The following is a 20,820-nucleotide window of genomic DNA, read 5'->3' as shown; positions in this document are numbered from 1 at the left end:
GTCAAGTGTTTCCTATTACAGGGACTACACACGGAAGCTTTAAACCTCCTTGCTTGGCTATAAACTTCTATATGTGAAATGCCGTCGGACGTTGTGCTTTTTACTAGCAGTCTCAGGTGCAAGAGCGTGAGCCTTAGGAGGAGAACGTGAGAATCCCTTTCGAGCAATCCGTGTTTAGACCTCATAGCGCTGAGGTACAAAATAGACGGGAGAGACTTTCTCCGCTCACAGGCGCACGGCTCTTCCCTCGCCTCCTCTGAGGCGCCTATGACTTCTCCTTTCCCCTGGGGTTCTTTTACATAGCCACGCCCCTCCGCTCTCGGGGCTGCGCGCTGGGCCGCCATCTTGGACTCCTCGGCGGGGCAGCGCGGTTACCATGGAGACCGCCGGGACGCGGCGCGGCCTGTGAAGGAACTCAAAGCCCGACTCAAGTTCGTCCTTGGTATTTCCTCCTCATTTCGAGCCCTTCAGCACTTTTCCTAACCGAATATAGTAATTCCCGAGTCCTCCCCAGGAATTCTGGGGAAATAGGGACTTGACCTTGGTCCATCTAGCTCAGTATGGTCCGCACTGTTTTGCAGCGGCTCTCCAGGATTTCAAGGCAGCTCTAAGGGGAGATGTCGGAGCCTGTTCTCAGAACTGTGTAGCGGGAGGGGGGGGGAGTTGTTGAGCTTTTTTTGTGGGCGGGGGGGAGATCGCACAAAAAAATGAGTTGAGTTTTTGGGGAGATCACAGATCATGGACATTTCCTTTTAAATGTAAATGTAAATAAAAATAAACCCAGGGGTCAGGCTTCTGTTTCAGGGGCAGGCTTTTGTTCGGGGCAGGGGGCAGAAACTCAAGTTTCGAGATTTATACACAATTTATACACTGTGTGTGTGTGTATAGTCAGTGCTTTTTCTGGGGGGACGCAGGGGTATGCATATCCCTCAACATTTTGTGCATCTTTGTACTTTTGTCCATTTACTGTATTTATTTTTCCCGATTTGAACTATAAAATGGTGATTTTCTTGAGTCAAAATGAGAGTACCCCGGCCTAAACATTTTTTAAGGAAAAAAGCACTGTATATAGTAATTTATACACTATGGAGTGTGTTGCCAGAATCCAACAGGTGCAGCTTAAGCTCCCACCACCCTAGTGGAAGTAGGTTTTTTTTTGTTTTTGTTTTTAAACTTCCCCTGTTGCTCTGCTGCTTGCCATGCAATCGGTAAAAGCAACATATGCCAACAACAGAAAGAGGGGAGTCCCACCTGTTCTGCCCCCACAAGGGTCAGTTTATTTAGTGGTAGCAAATCTGTGTATTAGTATTAGGTAGAAGGAATAATCATGCTAACTCCTTTAAGAAAAAATAGTGCCCCCCCCTTTTAGACCTCCCCCCACCCCAGTTTGTCTGCAGCAATGGGAAAGGCAAGGCCCTGGAAAGCGACTTCCTCTTTCTCATCCTTGGCACTGCCCTGTAAATAGCATCTCCCCCCACTTTCCTGAAACTACACCCATTCTTGGATGCTCTCAGCATCTTCTTTGTCTTCTTCCCTCCAGCTGCTCTCACAGTTCCAGCTTTGCCCTGGATTGGCTTTGGAACACCAGAAATTAGACTCCCCCACCCACCCTTTTTTGCAATGCTAAAAGCGTTTCTTCCCAGGAGGACCTTTAGTAGAAGGTTTTGTACTAATGGGACATATATAGTTTTGTTAGATAGTAATACTGAGGATTAGTGAGCTCTAGCCCTGCCTCAGAAGTGTCCCAGTAAAAGCCATGGTAGTAAATCAGCTTTGCATGTCTGAAGCATAGGCAAAACTCAAAATTAGCATAATGTAAATTACTGTTACCCATTTCTAATGAACCCATGAAACAACCACAAGGTGGCAAACTTTAGACATTATGAAATCATTTGAGATGTTTTATAATTTTTCCTCTTATTCCTTTCATACAGATTCTTTCAATATTTGGGGTCAAGATGTCTAAAGAGCAGGAAGAACAGGATTTGCAGAAATTCCTTAGAGATGTGGATGAAGTTAGTAAGTCAACCATAAGTATGTTTGAACAGTGCCTGGCATGAGCTGAGCATGTCCCAGCCAGTCAGCAGCACCTGATTTTTCACTACAGTATCCTTTGGTGCAATTATAGGGAGGTCCTCCTTTCCTAGGGAAGTACCCCCCTCAGCTAAAGCAGGAGAAATTGAAATTACTGCTGAGCCAATTTTTCTTGAGCTCTACTGTAAACATACTTATACTGCCTTTTTAAACAACCCCCAAGTGTTTGAGAGTGGTTCGACCCTCTTAACTTTGCCTTTCAGCTTCCTTTTTACCAATCCCCTCATTTTGGGGAAGTTTCCTCTTTTGAAATCAAATGTGATTGTGTTTTATTTTCTTGGCAATTGGCCCTGTGCATGTGGTTGCTTTACCTTTCTTTCTGTGAAACAATATTAAATGACCCACAAGTGCTCTGCACCTGAGGCAGGTGATGGCAAGAGGAAATAACTTTCACTACACAGGGATTTCAAACCTGGATTTTATAAGAGGAAAATAGGAAGCTGCCTTGTATCAGGTCTGACTGCCCATCTAAGTCCAACATTCTCTATTCTAGTTACAGGTAGGTAGCCGTGTTGGTCTGCCATAGTCAAAACAAAATAATAATAATAAAAAAATCCTTCCAGTAGCACCTTAGAGACCAACTCAGTTTGTTCTTGGTATGAGCTTTCGTGTGCATGCACAGAAGTGTGCATGCACATGAAAGCTCATACCAAGAACAAACTTAGTTGGTTTCTAAGGTGCTACTGGAAGGATTTTTATTTTTATTTTTTATTTTGTTTATTCTCTACTCTGACTCTCCAATGCCTCAGAAAGAAAGAATTCCCATTAACTAACATTATTTAGATTGGAGTTGCCAGAGATTGAGCCTGGGTCATTGTGCATACATTACCTGTTCTCTAGCATTCTGCTGTGATCCTTTCTTAAACTCAGTATTTTACCCTCTTTGCTGTACTGACTGATTTGCTGAATTACACCTATGATGAAATGAAGCGTTTATATCACACCTTTCATCTGTGGTACAGCACACAGAGTTCTCAGTGGGTCTTCTATGCAGAGACTGACCAGCCCCAGAATTGCTTAACTTCGATGAGGTTGCTGCGCTACATGTGCCTTCAGATCATGCCCTGAGTAATGAGTCCAGTGCCACCTTTTAGGATAACATCTGTCAGGAAATAGAAATTCTGTGTCACTTAATGGGCTAACATTGTTGGTCCCTTTGAAATTAGTCACCTGTGATGAAGCTGCAGCTCCCCTTGACCACTGGACAGCACCAGAACCATCAGCTTGCATGGATTTTAAAATCAAGAGTTGTAAAACACTTTATTTAGACAACACATTTCCAGCCATTATGTGACCATTCAAGTAGTATGTTGCAGCTTACCATGAACACCTTCCTAAAAGAATTAAGAAGCATAGGAAAGACATACAGTGGTACCTTGGGTTACAGACGCTTCAGGTTACAGACTCCGCTAACCCAGTAATAGTACCTCAGGTTAAGAACTTTGCTTCAGAATGAGAACAGAAATCGCGCAGTGGTGGCGCGGCAGCAGCAGGAGGCCCCATTAGCTAAAGTGGTACTTCAGGTTAAGAACGGACCTCCAGAATGAATTAAGTTCTTAGCCCAAGGTACCACTGTTTTGAAAGCACCGAGATAGTGAAAGAAGCATATGATTTATTAGAATGACTTTTTCTAGTAATAGTGTTCAGAGATGCAAAGATTTGATCACCACAGTATTACAGCTATCTCCGACAAGTTCTGCTGTCAGTAATCCTTTGATTTACTTGTTCTCTGTATTGCAAAAATTGCCTTAAAAATTGATGCTAGCAACTGCTCTCATGACAATAATTTAAAAGCCTCCCAGTTTGTAATCTGGTGTTGTGATTGCTTTTTTTTTTAATGCTGATGTGAGTATGAGCTTGACAGCTCATTCCATACAATAATTTTGGTAACTTTGTAAACATTATTTTATTTACACGGTATCAAATTTTTTTTGAGGTAAATAATCTGAAGCCTGAGTTTTGGAAAAAGAGCACAGAGCTGTATAGAAATATGAATAGCAAATTGTATTTGGTGACAAGCAATGCGGTGCGACAACAAATAATCCACATTCCCACACAGACCTCCACGCTTGGAAGTGGCTGCAATAGACATTTGAGTCTGAATCCTAGTTCCCCCAAGAAGGATGACTAATGCAAAACACTCCTAGCCTCATTTGAAAAACTGTGTATCAGTATTATAAAAATGAGATTCTTTGAATGTTATTTATATCCTGCCTCAGTTGCTAAAATGCTGTTCAATTTGGCTAGCTTTTGGTTTATTGTACCTAGCACACTATCACATAAAATCTCTAGCTCTGTGATACAAAGACTGCCCTATTCTGCTGCTTCTTTTCTTCCTCTTCTCCTTGTCTTGTCCTAAGGGAACTACTACTTAATACAGGTTTTATATTTCCAAAAGAAGCGTTTTTCTCCCCAATCAGTTTTCCCCCCATGGTGGCATCAGTATAGAAAAATCTGAAGCCTTATCAGAGTGACACATCTGTAATCTAATTAATTTTCTGCTCCAGCTTCTCCCCACACACTTTTAAGCAAAATGAGGGAGAAGATAAAGGTACAAATACAGTGATTATGTCACCATTTTGTAATGAAAAGATTACTGAAAGCTGTTCAGGGATATAATATGGAAATAAAAACCCTATATTCATAATTTATGTAGCCCACTAGTATATAGTGATTCTCACATAACTTTCCACTCCAAACAGACTGAAATATATTTACAATTTCATAAACTGCTTCACATGGATGGTTCACTGAGTGACTTTGTTAAGATTCAAATACGTATTATTTTAAGAAATCCCCTTGTAAAAGTAGAAAGGAATTGTCAGTCATTGTGATTGTTCTAATATTGTTTGACCCGTATCTAATCAGCTTCAAATTTTGTCTGAATGTTTCTTTGTTGTTTCATGCACCATAAGCTAAATTGTTAAAAATTGTCATATCCCTTAATTTGCATGTACAATTCTCTATAAGTCCTAGGTATTTGATTTATTTCCCAGTGCTTTGGAGAAACAATTCTAGTTGTCACAATCATATAGAAGAGGAGAATCTCCTTTACTGTATCATCTGTCCTTTACTGTATGACTGCATCCTGTGCACTCCCATGGCTGGTTTGTAAAGCTGTGTACACACCGTGCCAGCCCCAGTCCACATCTATTCTGTACTTTTTTGAGGCACTCTGCATTTTTATCTTTTTCTCCCCAAACCAACTTCAATGTTTCGATTTGAAACATAAGTCACATGAAGACATCCATACTGCTGTGTACAGACAGTAGGTGACATGAAATCACATGTACACATTGCACTGATGTGCACAGTGATGTGTAAATATGATTTACACAGCAGGGAATAAATGGCTTTGCTGCATTTTAAGCCAGTAATGTTTGCACAGCCTGTGCTGGAAAGAAAACTTTAGGGAAGCCTTTCCCAACCAGGTGTCCTTCAGATGTTTTGATTGACAACTCTCATTAGCCCCAGCATCATAAGGTAATGTTGGGTGAGAACTGGTGGATGTCTAAAACATCTGGAAGGCAGCAGGCTGAGTAAGACTGCCTTAGTATCAAGATAGAGTTTTGAATTCACTGCTTCTTGAATTTCTTTCCTGAATTTCTTTGTTTGTGGCCCTCTGCAGCTGTAGTGCGGCATCTTTTAATTTCCTCTGCTGTCTACTTTATTTGCAAGGTACAGATAGGGGTTGTACAGGTCATCTGAGAAGACGGGAAGATGATGGTTGTTCTTTGTTTTGGCTTTGCTTTCTGCAGTATCCCCAACTCATCTCGCCTCTACCCGCTCAGTGAATTAGAACTGGCTTTCCAATTCATGACTTGGAGAAATCTCAATTATTGCTTGGGTCATCCATTTTTATATAAACACGAGTGCAACAAAGCCAGGACTTCAAGGAGAGCAGGCGTCCAGAACAGCCAATCTGTTCTGCAGAGATAAAATGCTGACTTCAGAATTAAATCTTGGCCTAGTTGCACTGCTTTGCAAAAACATTTCTCTTTTTATATCTTTCTCAATGTTTGGAAAGTGGTGTGCATCATGCCAGCTTCTGAGAAAGCCCCCAAATTAAATCTGAGCTGAGCAATTTGTTCAGCATTGAGTCTACATCAAAATGTTACTTTGAGCCAGAGGGCGGCACCTGGTTTGCATATTTACAGTATTTATTTTTAAAAAAAACATGGTTTGCATATTTGAGTCGTAGGAAGTTAACATACAATATTCCTTTCTTGAGCAAGTTGGCTACCACACTATGCAAGTGATGGGTGAGTATCACTTGAATTCTAAGTTCTTGAAAGTTAAAAATAAATCACAGAGAAAAAAATATTTCTAAGGGTCTTTTTTAAAAACAAACAAACCAAAAACCTAATATTACAGTTTTCCTTTTGTTTTCCTTTTGCCATTCCAATTTAAAACACACCTGTGCAACCATGAGGGAGAGTTTGGATTTGATATCCCGCTTTATCACTACCTGAAGGAGTCTCAAAGCGGCTAACATTCTCCTTTCCCTTCCTCCCCCACAACAAACACTCTGTGAGGTGAGTGGGGCTGAGAGACTTCAAAGAAGGGAGACTAGCCCAAGGTCACCCAGCAGCTGCATGTGGAGGAGTGGAGACGCGAACCCGGTTCACCAGATTACGAGTCTACTGTTCTTAACCACTACACCACACTGGCTAGAAGATTTATTTTCCTACAAATAGGAGATTTGTAGGATTCTAGCCAGAACATTATGGTCACATTAAAGTACCTCTGGGTTTTCAATTTTGAACTCCCTCCCTTTTGGACATACATGTATGAATCTCAATGACCATCATTACATCTCTTAAGTAGTGAGAGAGCTGTGTTCCCTGCTAAACAGAAATCGCCCTTGTTTCACCCTTACATAGCAATTTATAATGAGTGCAGGATATCCAGCACACACTCCTGTCTGCAAGAGCTATAAAAGCTAAGCGAGTTGTTTTGCATTCTTGAACCTGGCATGTCCATTTAAACGGATGGGATAGTCCACATGAATAGGGAATTCTGTTGTATTTTGCAGTGCAGACAGATCTGGAGCAGGCAGTTTATATTTTTAAAAATATACTTTTGGTTTTATTCATTTTTATGATTGTTGTCCACAACCAATAATATATTGACTGGTTTGGGGTGCAATAAAAAGGTAAAGGGACCCCTGACCATTAGGTCCAGTCATGTCCGACTCTGGGGTTGCGGCGCTCATCTTGCGTTACTGGCCAAGGGAGCCGGTGTACAGCTTCCGGGTCATGTAGCCAGCATGACAAAGCCGCTTCTGGTGGACCAGAGCAGCGCACGGAAACGCCGTTTACCTTCCCGCCGGAGCAGTCCCTATTTATCTATTTGCACTTTGACGTGCTTTCGAACTGCTAGGTGGGCAGGAGCTGGGACCGAGCAACAGGAGCTCACCCCATCGCGGGGATTCAAACCGCCGACCTTCTGATCGGCAAGCCCTAGGCTCAGTGGTTTAACCCACAGCGCCACCTGTGTCCAATACTAAACCATAATTTAGCACCACAAAGATGAGGCTAATTGAGCCTCAGGCTTGCACTCACTCATCCTCCACCATGGCCACAAAAATGAGATAGGAGCATAGGAAGATATTTTATACCAAGTCAGACTGTTGATCCATCTTGCTCAGGATTGTTGACAAAGACTGGCAGGGACTCTAGGGGTTCAGATAAAGAGACTTCCTAGCTTTAACCGCAGATGCCAGAGGTTGAACCTAGGACCTTCTGCATGCAGAGCAGGTGCTCAAACATTGAGCATTTGTTTTAGATTAACTGCAGTTTTGCATGTTGTTTGTTCCATAAACTGTGGTTAATCTTAACTATGATTAATGAAAATAAAGCAGCTTCCTAAACCATAATTTGAAGTTGATTTGCTTCCACAAATTTAACCACATGATAAACCCGGGGCTAATTGAAAATGGAAGTAGAAACTTCTAGACTTGTAATAGCTGCACTGGAAGAGGGGTGTGGTGGGGAGCAGCTTGTGAGCCGGAGGATTGCCTGGATTCATTCACTATGGTTTAGCAATATGTCTAAACCAGCCCAATATGTCTTTCCAGGGGCAGGCACAACTTGTGGATAAGTGCTTCCTCCTCCACAAATCTGCCCAAACACAAAGATCTTCCCTGGAGGTCATTCTTTGAGCACCTCTGCTGTCTGATACAGCAGATTGATGATAATATGAAAGAGGGCATTTTTGGTCATGACACCTACCTCTGGAGCCCTCCACCCAGGAAGGCTTGCACGTTGCCTACTCTGATTGATCTGTTGTATTTCTATGCCACTTTTCAGTCAAATGAACCTCAAAGTGGCTTACAAACAATAAGCAACAATAACATACAGCACAAATCATTTAAAATAATTAAAAAATCTTCAATAAAACAATTACAATCTATTAAACACTATTAACAAAAAGATAAGCTAAACATCACATTTACAACAAAAATCATATGATTAACAAATCAGCGTGGCATTTATAATCTATAAAACAGTATTAACAACACTAACAAAATAGCAGCTAAAAGCTAAGCACTGTTAAGTTCATCCACACGTTCTTCATGTCCCCAAAGACTATGGTCTTTGTTCAATAAAATACACATAATGCCCACTGTTAAGCCAGCTCAGCCAGATACTGCACCGGCTGGGGTCCTTGGGTAGTGGGCCGTGGTGGAGATGATGGGGTTCCTGGGCCTACCGCTAGTGGTAAGGTGGATGTTGACTCCGGGTAGCCTGCCCCGTGGCACCTTTGATGAAGACGTTTGATAGCTTAGTTATTATTAATCTCAGGGTTGTGGGCTTGAGCCCCATTTGGGCACAAGATTCCTACATTGCAGAGGGTTGGACTCGATGACCCACGTGGTCCATTCCAGCTCTACGACTCTATGATTCTATATGTTGCTCTTGATAATCAGGAGGTCCCTTCCCCCTTGAGGAAGTCAGAGACAAGCCTGTCCCTCTAGATTACTGAGTTGTGGCTGCCCTTGGTGTAGAAGCCGACCAAGAGCTCCAGCAGTACCTGCATGCTCATGATGCTCTTGCTGAGTGGCTGCCCATCCACCAGCAGGTGTTCCAGCTTCTGCCACACCATGGTGGCAGCAGAGGAGTCTGCTGCTGCAGGCAGGGAAATTTCTATTTGGCTTAGGTTTTCTCTGGTTGGTATGGTGTGGTTTGCTATGTTTTTATGCTTTGTATTACCCTGTGGCTTTTATTGATTTGTTTGTTGCTCTTCTTATTTGTCCTTTACCTGCTTGTTGCTCTGTAAACCGTGCGTAGAAGCAGTGGGATGTGCATTTCTGAAGCCTATTACTCAGGGCAGGAGTGAACTCCTTATTTGTCTGGTAACTTTTCTATTCCACGCTTAATTGTTTCATTTTTCCTCCTGTTTCTAGCCAACTTGATTCAAGGCCTGAATTCCACAGACCCTTCTATCCAGGAGAAAGCCATTGCAGACACAGAGAAAAGATTAAACTCCACTGCTGTCAAATGTGAGGATAAACACAAGCCCACAGTGGACAGAACATGCATCAATACACGAGCCCCGGTAAAGCTGCACTAATCCCCGTACCCTGATGGTACAGGGGGCTTTGAACAATTACATACTGTACTTTTAAACTATTATATAGCAACTCAGGTGAAGCTTCTGTTTACAGGATGCCACTTTTGCCTTTTGTCAAGTTTCTTTTCTTGGAAGAACTGTTAAAGGTTTCTCTGCATGCTGCTAATTGCTGTATCATTTCCCAATGTTGCTTAAATGCACATAATATTAAAACGAAATGCCACTGTTACTTGAGAACACTGTGTCAATATTATGAGAAATAATATCCTTTTTATAGCCCTTTCCTTGCTTTGATTGTTTGTCTCTGATTATTGTGTTTGCCCATTCTCATTGGCAGTTCAGACTGTACTTGGGTGTAGGCCTGCATCCACGTTGGCAGCACAGTTAGATGGTAGTAGATTGGCCTATGCCACTTCTGACTGCAATTGAGGGCTGCCATTTTTTACCTTAAAAGAAACTGCAAGTTGAAAATAGCATTCTAGCCCAGCCTTCTTCTTGTGCTAATTTTCTAAGGGTTTTTTTTTTTTAATGGCATCCCCTAATCTGTAGCCTGAAGCGCTACAGACCATTCTGCCATTTTTGGGACCCTGTTATCTCACCCTATTTTGTAATCCAAAGACAGTCTGACCATTCTATCACTATGGGACTCTGTCATCTCATTCCACCCCATTGTGCTTCATGTTTAGATACAGACGGACTAATTCCTCAATCAGGTGTAGCAAAATTAGACTGGCTCCAATTATGAAACTCACACACTTTTTTATTCTGCGCTAGTAGAAGTATGAGACACACACACACACACACTGGCACAAAAAATAATAACTGAAAGCAGGAGTTTTCTTCAAATAGGGACGTTAATTATGAAATGTACAACAGCATGCCATTATTGCTGTTTTAAAGTGTCAGTCCACAATGGCAATTTACCCTATTGAAGTGTCTGCAAAATCCTTCTCCAAATTGATTTTAGTTTCCTAAGCCCTGAATTATTGGGTGGGAGGGAGTTTGTTTTGTTTCCTTCCTGTGGCTTTTAATGCTCCTGACGGAATTAATTTTGACAGCTGTTGAAAATGTTCTTCTTTTTGAGGTTATTATAGGTTATTATTATTATTTAAGTGGCTTTGAAAAATGAGCCTCATTTTCTTTTCATGCAGCAGGTACCATTAAAAACCCATTAAAAAAACCCCACAGCCAAGCAGTATGTTGCAGCATGCTCTTTCTTCCTCCGAACTTGCAACTAACTTTTTGCTTTGATGCACCTCTTTTAGGATTTTCCAGATCAGCAGGAAACAATGAATCCAGGTAAGCAGCTCAATACGTTGCTCCAATGTATTTTGAATTGGGAGTACTACAGGAATCTCTGCGATATGCAGGATGAACAAAGGATGCATACATGTATTGTAAGCAAACTCTAGCCCAGATTCTACATTTGTCCATGTATGAGTGGGTCTTGAAAGAAAGCTGTATCCCAAGAGACTCCTCTGCTGTTTTCATTTGTGGGGACTCATGGAATGAAAAGGAACAGATCCTGTTTCACAGATTGGCTGTCCATCTACTGTCAACCTATAGACTGGCTACCCCATCAGATCCAGGTAGCTTACATACACCTCTGTGAAGATGGAGTGTCATGGTAGTAGCAATTCTGCTGTTTTCTGTCGGAGCCCTATGATTAATTGCATGTGAGTTAAGGGGTGGGCAGTGTTGATATGTCCTCAGACTCTTTCCCCTTTGCCTTGATTGGCTCCTTGAGTTCCCTGTATCTAGTTGAGGGACTGGAATGCCAGTTATCTCTACTAATCCTGAGACATCTTATACCATTAAAGCCACTTTTTCTTTTAAATTCCCAAGTCAGAACTGGTTTCATTCATATACATCAGGGATGGCCAGCTCCCAAGAGACTGTGATCTACTTACAGAGTTAAAAACTTGCAGTGATCAGGTCAAAGTTGTTGAGTTTTTTGGGGGAGGAGGAAGGCCCGTTTTTTAGGCATTCAGATCAAAGTTGTTGAGGTTTTTTTAGGGAGAAGGAAAGCCCCATTTGGGGGGGTGCAGGGCAAAAAATGAGTTGTTTTTTTAGGGGTGCCTAAGTTGTTGAGCTTCTTTGGGGGAGCCAGTGATCTACCATTGATCTACCACAAGCGTCCAGTGATCTACCGGTAGATCAGAATCTACCTGTTGGACATGCCTGATCTACATAACAAGCCCAGATGGCTTGCATCTTCAGTGTGTGAGGAAGTGCTTTTCAGTATCTTTTAATCACTTCATTATCCAGAAACAAGAAAGACCCTGTCGCCTAGAAATGTGTTTTTTTTTTCAAATGTAGGGATTAAAATCACTATCAGCATTATGGGTCTCTGTTTAAATGGAAGCTTATTACCCCTGTTCTGATTTGATGTCACATTAATGAAACAGCCCTTTTCAATTTCCATTTCACATCTCAGATATGGCTTTGCTCTTCAATTTTACCTTCATCTTTCCCCTTTCCAAAGCGATCAAGCTCTTTTTATTTGATTGAACTTGCATCTCCACTTTCTTGGCTTTTAGAGAGTTTCATGGCCTCTTTAGAAAAGGATGCAAAAGAGCGAGCAAGGAAAAGGAAGCACAATGAAGCCTTAGCAAACGGTAACAGTTTGGTTTTGACATGTTAGGGGAAGGGGTGGGAGCTGTCTAGAAAGAAACCTTGGTTTTAACCTAAGTGATGAAGCTGTTCTATTTTATTATTTGTTTTACAGATTTATAAACCACTGTGCCAAAGCTATTGAAGTAGCATACCATGAGATAAAATAGAATAATAATAATAAAAACCAGTGCTACAGTTGTACACATAAGATTTCATAAAATTTCTGGGTCACACCTGAGGCTACGGAAGGAGGGTTCTCCCTCCACAGGTTCTGTGAACAGCACTGATTAAAGCATAGTCAAAGAATAATTGATCATTTGACTGCTCATGTATCTTCAAATATAGCTTACGATGGTCAAATATTTAATAACAGCAGGTTATTACAGCTCAGCAATGGCAACGGGAGTTGGTGAAAGTTTTAACAGGATATGAGAATCTTGCAGCTCAAGTCCTAAGTCGTTTATTGTGAATCAGGATGTTGGTTCATACCCCTCATCCCACCCACTTTCCAACCAACATTCTGGGTCTAACCTAAGAAAGGCTTTTTATGCATCTGATTATCATTCCCACAGCACTGAAAGAAAAAGGGAATGATGCTTTCAGCAAAGGGGACTATGCACTGGCTATTCAAAAGTACACTGAAGGCCTCAAGAAGCAAAAGGATATGCATGTGCTGTACACCAACAGAGCACAGGTCAGTGTGGGGGCAAGAACAACAAATGATGACCATTTTATCCCCACAGCAGGTAGTTGATTTGGTGATCTAATCTGAGTCTGAATATAACCAGTGCTAAAGATAAAGCCATAGATTCATGGTTGCAATTGAAACAGACCACCTAGTTTATTGGTAAACGATGCTTTATCTGGAAAATAATATTTTCACATTGGAAGATAATATTATGAACTTGGAAGGAAAACCATGGCAATGTTATTCTAGTCATTTGTAACACTGGGTCACCAACTCCTGCCAGATCTCCTGCATTTGAAATGCATTCATTTTCTTTACGCATTTCATGATTCCCAGGATTGTATGGCCTTGGCTTAGTATCGCCCTCCTATTACCCACCTATCTGCCAATGCATCGCCTGCCTCTCTCATGAGAATTGTACAGCTGAGCATCAGTGATGCGTGTTTTCAGGCAAATTGTGATTTTTGGGAATTGGCATAGGGACATTTTCCATTTCCATCACAACATTTTCTGGTGCCCCACAGAATTATCTAAATTAGCATGTTTATTTATCAAACAGTGCTAACCACTGCAACTTTCAGGCTTTCCAAATATTGTATTTGAGATTTCAAATGACATCTAATCATGTGCAGTGGTCGGAAGCATCTTCTGCTTATACAATCTGGGACCTGGATATTCGAAGAGTTTCCTCTGCTTATGTGAAACCATCCCAATGCCCTTTTAAAATGTGTGTGTGTGGGGGGGGGGTTAATTGGGTTGTTGTTTTTAATTATGATTATGTATTTTGTGGTTTTATGTTCTGATTTTATTCTGGGAAATGGCCTGAGACTTTCAGGACAGTATAATAATAATAATAATAATAATAATAATAATAATAATAATAATAATATCCAAGGTTGCCATTTCAGGTCCCCCGCCCCATGCCCTGCCAAAAAGAAATCAGATTCTCTGGGCTTGTGCCAGAGATAGGGCCTTCTCCATGCTGGAGATTTTGGAATTCCCTCCCCAGGGATATCCAACAAGCCACCTCTTTGTCTATTTTTACATGGACTTTAAAAACATCATTGTCCCTAAAAATATTTGCATTTTTTTTGTTATTGGTTACTTTCTTTTTATGCTGTGCTGCTTTTTTGATTGTGAGATTTTGTTGCTTTTATTATTTTAATTGTAAATTGTCATTCAGCGAATCTGTTCTTAAAAGGTAGGATATGTGTGTAAAGTAAAGAAATCAATAAATTGTGTTAGCTCTTATGGATACATAAGAAGGATGCATACATAAGAGGCATGACAGGTTCAAAAGAAAAGTATAGATTGGTGGGATTAGTATAGCACAGTGGGTTTTTAAAAGGGGTGATATTCAGCTAAGTTTTGAATACATTGTTGTTGGCATTAGTGTGTCTCGAGAGATAATGGAGCGCACCTCTGGGGGTGAAGTCGAACCACTGTGTTAGCAACACCAACGTGACCTCCCTGGAGTGCAAGCCTAGGCAGTGTGTAGGGAGGTCCTGGTCTACCCAGACGACAAGGCCCTCCTCTTGTCCTCGCTGCTGTGGTCCAAAGGGAAAAAAGAGCAATACGTTTGGCACCAGCTTGACTGCAGGAGTTGACAGAAGGAGGCGTACAAGGCGCCATGCATCCGTCTTGGAGATTCCACTCCAGATTTGTGTAGGGTTTACTCCTTAGCCTTTTCTTCTCCCGAAGATATCCCGTAGCGTAGCGGTGGTTTAGGATCAGTGTTTCCTTCTCCTACCTTCCCAGGTTGATGAGCCCCATCTTCCCCTTTCTTCCCTCTACACACAGTATGTGCAGTAGCTGCCTTTTAAACAGTTTGACCCACTATTGGTTTCATCTGCTCAATCTGCCAGAGTCTGTCTTTGCATGCAGGGGAAGTCCCTAACTAACCAAGGGTTTGAGACCCATCAGCTACCCTCACCTAGTTTAGCTGACCAGTCGAAATTGTATCCCAGGGTGTGCCTTCTGTCACATGCTGACAGCTTCTAGGTGCCACAGGTAATAGCTGAGCGCAGGACGGAGACCAAAGTTTGCCCTGTGTCCAACCAATACCCTTTTGGAGGCACAAATAATTCAGCTAAATGTGCATTACGGTTGCTCCTTTGAAATGTAGCCAGACCTTCAGCACCTTCTAATGAGAACATAGGCATAGTCTTTGTGGGCCTTTCTAGAGTCTAAGCATGTTCGAAATGAGCTACAAGCAGTTCTGTGCAATTCTTGTGTCACCTTTCACATTCCTTATAATAGGATTTGATGTGCTTCATTTCTTGCCATGTTCTCAACAATGAATATTAATAAGATATCTAGGAGAAAATACGGCTGAAAGTTACTGGCAGAATATTTCAGACTCTGCTCTTTGACAAAGCTCATTCAATTCCACTTATCCTGCATTCTGCTCTGTTAAAGGGGATGCAACTCAGGCATGCTACATGGCTACTGCTGACATCTTGAAAGGTGCTAAAAATGAAGCCAAATTCTCTGGTACAAAAGTGGTGTAAGACAGTGTGCATCCGTGGCTCCTTGGGGGCTCTTAAAATATCAGAGTTCTTAGATATTTTTGTGTGTATGTTTGTGTGTGTGTGTGTGTTTGTGTGTTTATGTTCCGGAGTATCCATTAGCAGGTGAACCAACCTTTCCTGGTCCCAGCATGTCATAGGGTGGGGGAGCTGACAGGCTTTACACATTGGAAGTTTCCTGTGGTAAGCATGGGGTGTGTTGGGGCAAGTTGCTTCCCTTCCCTTGGGGCATATCTCGGTCACCAGGTTGTCCACTACAGTGCCCAACTGGCAGCATAAAAACTCCAGTTCACATTATTTGAAAGCTTGCAAAGTGCCACTGCTCATCCTTCACTAAGAGCTCTATGCACTTCACATCATGAGTGGAGCTCTCCAGATCTGTACTGTCATTTTGTCAAGCATTTTAAGAGGCTATTACATCATGTGGTTGGTCACACACTTCCGGCGAGGACGCCATTGCGGACGGTCGAGGGTCGTTTCGGCAGCGAGACGACCCTGGCCTTCCTGGGGGTAGGAGCCCCGCTACCGCACAGCGGGCTCCGCCAAACCGCGGGTCGAGCGTCCCGCGGCACGGGCTCTCCAGCTGGCCCAAAATCGCGCTGAACCCTTCTCCCGTTCCCCTTGTAAAAGGGGGGCGGGAGTGAAGGGACAACGGCGCGGGGCTGTGGAGGCTATGCCCCAGCCGGGTTGGCGAAGTGGCGGCAGTCGTCTGCAATGAGCGTGTCGTTCTTACCGAATCTGAAGAAAAAGAAGAAGAACCCCGTAAGCCGTAAGTACGGAGGTTAATCTGACACAAAATTTATCAATTGGCTTTCCGGGAGGAATGTAAAAAGGAAGCCTGTTCCTCTCCCTGCTGAATGGAAGAAAATAACAATGTTTCTAACTGCTGCTGCATAAGTGGATACATTGTCTCTACAGAGCTTTTTGACAAGTTTGATCGGCTGAATCCCCGTTAGGGGAACTAAGAAGTTGGAAGTATTTCTTCTTTAAAGATGTTGGATTATAATCTTTTCACCCTGATTTAGGGGGAAATGGCGGCTGAAACTTGTGGTTAAAGATGGAAAAGTACTGAAACTTGATATTCCCTGCCTACTTCTACCATGCTTGGTTTCGTTTTTAAACTGGCTTTAGATCTGGGTATGACCCATGGACAAAGGATAATTCTTTTGAAGTTAGAACTGTTAAACCAGAAATTAGAATTGTTGAAGCAGGATATTGATGAAAAGTTTTTAGCAACGGGAAGGACTTTTAAGAACTTTACTAAACTGGAAGGAAACCTTGCCAGGGAACTTGAGGAAATATTTGAGCAACAATATACAGTGACTACGCAACTCCATGAAGAGGGAAAATCCTGTTGGTGTGAGAGGCCCAGGGTTGAAAGACATATTATATCCGATTTCTGGGGTGAGAGCCCAGAAATGAAGGGAAAAAAACTTTGGAAATTACAATTAGAAGATGACTGGAAGTTCGAAATGGAGATGCTGGAAGATGACGTTTTGTGTCCCCTGGAGTTCTCTGCAAGGATGTTTGTGGACTGTGTTCTGGCCTTTGGTTATAAAGAAAAAGAGGACATTCTGGACAATGTTGGAAGGAGGTGGAGAGAAGCCTGGTGGGTGATCCCGAGATGGCGAAGGAAAATGGATAGAAGAGGGATAGGGTGAAATTTTTTAAAAATGTAATTAGGACGGCTTATCATGGTACCCTGAAGTCAGTGTGTTAAGAAATTTTTGATTTGAATTAGTGAAGAAATATTTGGATTGATTATTAGCAGTAGTTTTAGTAAAATAAGATGTTAAGAATTGATTTAAGAAGAAATATTTTGTATTATGAAGTTAAATTATATATTAAGAAGTTATATTTGGATATCCCGATGGTAATGGATTTAAATTTTAGAGACGAGAAGTTATTAAAGTAAATTAGAATTGGAAGCATAGGAGAGAAAACGGGGGAAGTCCCCCAAGAAGATTTGAAACAAGATTTTTTTAATTAGTAAAAGGAATGTTGGTGTTCCAGCGTAGGTTTGTATTTTTGTTATTTCTGTTTTGATTGTTGTATTTGTTGTTGTATTTGTTTTACTGTATTTGTTTTTGTGGAAAACCAATAAAATCTTTGTAAAAAAAAAATCATGTGGTTGGTCACAAACTCTTAGATTCATCTCTTACAGGACAGCCAACTGATGCAAAACACATCTGTAATATTGTAGTGTTGACCTGCAGCTTTTTGAAGAGTCAAATTCCTCTGATTTAGGACCTTAACTCTTAAATGCCTTTGTAGGGGGAACAGTTTCTGTTCCAATTAATGGTGCTTTTGACAATAATTGAAACAGGGTTGGAATTCATTGCCTTAAACCCAGAGGCATAGAGGTCCCTTTCTGATCATGGGTTCAATGGTTTTTGACCTCTCCCTGTTTTCTATGGTTTAATTTGATTGAAGACTCTGTGAAGGTGTGCCTGGGAGAGTAAGGAGCATCTCTCAAGGGTTACTTTTTGTAGCCTTTCCAGAGCGTGTGCAGGTTTTATCACTTTATTTGAGTTTAATTAATTAGCTGAGATCAGTTGAATGCTTTGAACAAGGAAAGACTCACAAAAATGACATATCTTTTAGTTAGCAACTGTACTTCGACTTATAGTCCTCTGTCAATCCATTTTGTTTCAGGCTTACATCAAGTTGCAAGACTATGAAAAAGCTATCAGTGACTGTGACTGGGCTTTAAGGGTAAGAGACCCCCTACATTTCTCAGCTGGCCAGTGCTGAAGAGGGAAAGTGTTGGGTACATTCAACCTAGTGGTATGTGAATGAGACAATACAGGTGATGGAGGGACTGGGTAGATCCAGCTTCCAAGCTATTAAATACAAACCGCCTAACAGACTTTTATAAAAATAACAAACTTTTGTCAACACAGGAAATGCAGGACAAACTAGAAGACACCCAAATGCCCTGGTTAGCACAACATAAATTACATGCCCTCTTAAACAATCCAGCAGTAAAATCAGCAGCAACTAGGCCCCTGACAGCCTTCAGAAACCTCATCCTAATGACAAAGGGACACGGCAAAGGGGTGGTATCCACAATATACAAAATACTACTCAAAAATCCCACGAGCTCCCTAGACGCAATCAAAAAACAATGGGAGGATGACATAGGATATGAAATCAACCACACCCAATGGACCAGAATGTGGTCTAAACCCCCCTTTAAATCTATATCAATGAAGAGTAAAGAACTTGCCCTGAAACTAACCTACAGGTGGTACCTAACACCAAGAAAATTAGCGCTAATACGCCCAGTAACCTCACCAAAATGCTGGAGAGGGTGCACCTCCACAGGCACATACCTCCACATGTGGTGGGAGTGCCCCAAAATCCAACGATTCTGGACAACAACCATACGAGAGATATGTAAGATAACCAAGCAAGTGCTAGAAATCACCCCAGAATTGGTCTTACTAAACATCTTCCAAGACAACAATGCCTACTTACACCACAAAGAACTCATAACCCACTTACTCTCAGCAGCCAGAAACATCATAACCAGACACTGGAGAGACCTGTCAGGAGTAAGCATGGACCAATGGTACCAAGTAGTATGGGAAACAGCCCTACTAAAAAAAACTAACCAGTAAGCTGAAATTGACACGGGGACAAATAGAAGAGGATGCCTTCACCCTGGTATGGTTCCCCTTCATCACACACACAGCCCAACAAGACAATGACAAAAATCTACCGACAGCATACAAATCAATATGGCTAACCTGATCAAAAACACTCATCCATCCCACTCACACAGGAAACCAAAGACCACCAAAGCCAACCACAAATGAACCATCACATCCTACGCCAACCCCGACCTCTCTCACCACCAAAGGAGCACAAGCGAACAACAGACAACCTGCACAAATGACGCTGACACCAAACCATATATTAAGTAAAGTAGAAAGATCGCCACCCCACCCCACCCTCCTCCCCATCCCGCCCACTTCTCTTCCCCTTTTATTCCTAATGTCTCAACAAAGGAAACTGATGTGTAAAAATGTTACATGGAAAAAATATGAGAGAGACATTGCATATACCTTTGTAAATCAAGAAAATCCTTAATAAAAAATACTTTTAAAAAAAGAAAAAAGTACCCCAATGAAAGTTTAGGCAGCCAGATGAGCCACTTTTCATGGCACAGGGAGGTAGTAACTATTCTAGAGCATTGTGAGAAAATGCTCACGCTTTTCCACACCTCTGTGCTTCACGACCCTTTGTTGCCATGAGCCTCTCTGTTGCTTTGTGATGGCACTTGCAGATGACAGTCAGGCCAAGTAGATGAAGATCTGCACTTGAATCAAGGGGTCCTTGCTGTTAGGCAACCCAGTCACATTCTCAAATCACATTGCTGCTGGTAACATGGCTATCATGACTAGGCTACTAGGCTAGAATATATTACCTTCCTTACCAGTTGCTGGCTATCACAAATGGGGAGAGTGCCATTACTCTCATATCTTACTGGTGGGCTTCCCAGAGGTATTTGGCTGACCTCTGAGAACAGGATGCTAGACTAGATGCACCATCTAGTCGAGTAGAGTTCTTATGTTCACATGCCTGTTTAATAAAATGGAAATCTCAGGAGGTCAAAATGTGTTAAAGATTCCAAAATTATTTGCAATTAAAGAAAGGTGTTGCATTGGTTACGATTACTGGATTAAAATTAAGTCCTATGCTTCCTTACGAGAAACTGAGTTGTCTTCCTGGACACAGTTTCTTCTGGCTTTCCATTAAAAACCTAAATGAGATGCTGGATGTCCCAGAGCAGAGAAGATTTAACATTTATATCTCTCCTTTATGGAACAAATCTCCCCAATTTCTCATTTGTTTAAATTCAAATATTTAATTAAAGACTGATGCAATTCATGATAAATTAATTATCTTGTGACACTTTCTAAGATACGTGTAAAACTTGAAGATTAATATTCTTGCTCAGTTCCCCAAGCATATGTGACACTTGACATATTCACTTGACACCCGGAACAAGGAAGAGCTGAACGATGATGCATTTTAAGTGATTTTTTAAAAATCCTGATTTCCATTAAGCAGTGCATTGCTGACAACGCTCAATTGTGTCACCTCAGATATATTAAGATATTCATGAGTTTGTGGCATTCACTTAAGGCAGAAGAGACCAGCTAATCCGCTGCCATTTGAAATCTGATTTTCTTGGTTGGTTCTTTAAAAAGGCCACAAAACTTACACAGGAGTACAGGAAGTCAGAATACTGTTCCAGCTAGCTCAGTATTGTCTGCACTGTCTGTCACTTTCTTTCGGGGTTTCAGGCAG

At 41.7% G+C, this 20,820-nt stretch overlaps 1 protein-coding gene across 6 annotated transcripts in view; it reads left to right on the top strand.

Moving 5' to 3' along the window:
- Nucleotides 1–321: 321 nt before the first annotated feature.
- The window catches only part of TTC12 (tetratricopeptide repeat domain 12), a 40,208-nt gene continuing 19,709 nt past the window's right edge, over nt 322–20,820 (top strand). For 4 of the 6 annotated variants that reach the window (XM_033171873.1, XM_033171874.1, XM_033171871.1 and 1 more), the window contains exons 1-7: nt 343–442; nt 1,935–2,019; nt 9,503–9,654; nt 10,935–10,968; nt 12,210–12,287; nt 12,858–12,979; nt 18,157–18,216. In XM_033171873.1, coding sequence (XP_033027764.1) covers nt 1,959–2,019; nt 9,503–9,654; nt 10,935–10,968; nt 12,210–12,287; nt 12,858–12,979; nt 18,157–18,216 — 507 coding nt within the window. In that variant the 5' untranslated portion in view covers nt 343–442; nt 1,935–1,958. Of the gene's footprint in view, nt 443–1,934; nt 2,020–9,502; nt 9,655–10,934; nt 10,969–12,209; nt 12,288–12,857; nt 12,980–18,156; nt 18,217–20,820 lie in introns of those variants that run through there. The other 2 variants (XM_033171872.1, XM_033171875.1) reach the window with 2 other exon arrangements.

This window comes from Lacerta agilis, chromosome 15, assembly GCF_009819535.1.
Source record: "Lacerta agilis isolate rLacAgi1 chromosome 15, rLacAgi1.pri, whole genome shotgun sequence".
Lineage (NCBI taxonomy): Eukaryota > Metazoa > Chordata > Lepidosauria > Squamata > Lacertidae > Lacerta > Lacerta agilis.
Note: the sequence above shows the minus strand (reverse complement) of the source record. Positions and strands in the feature narration are given on the sequence as shown.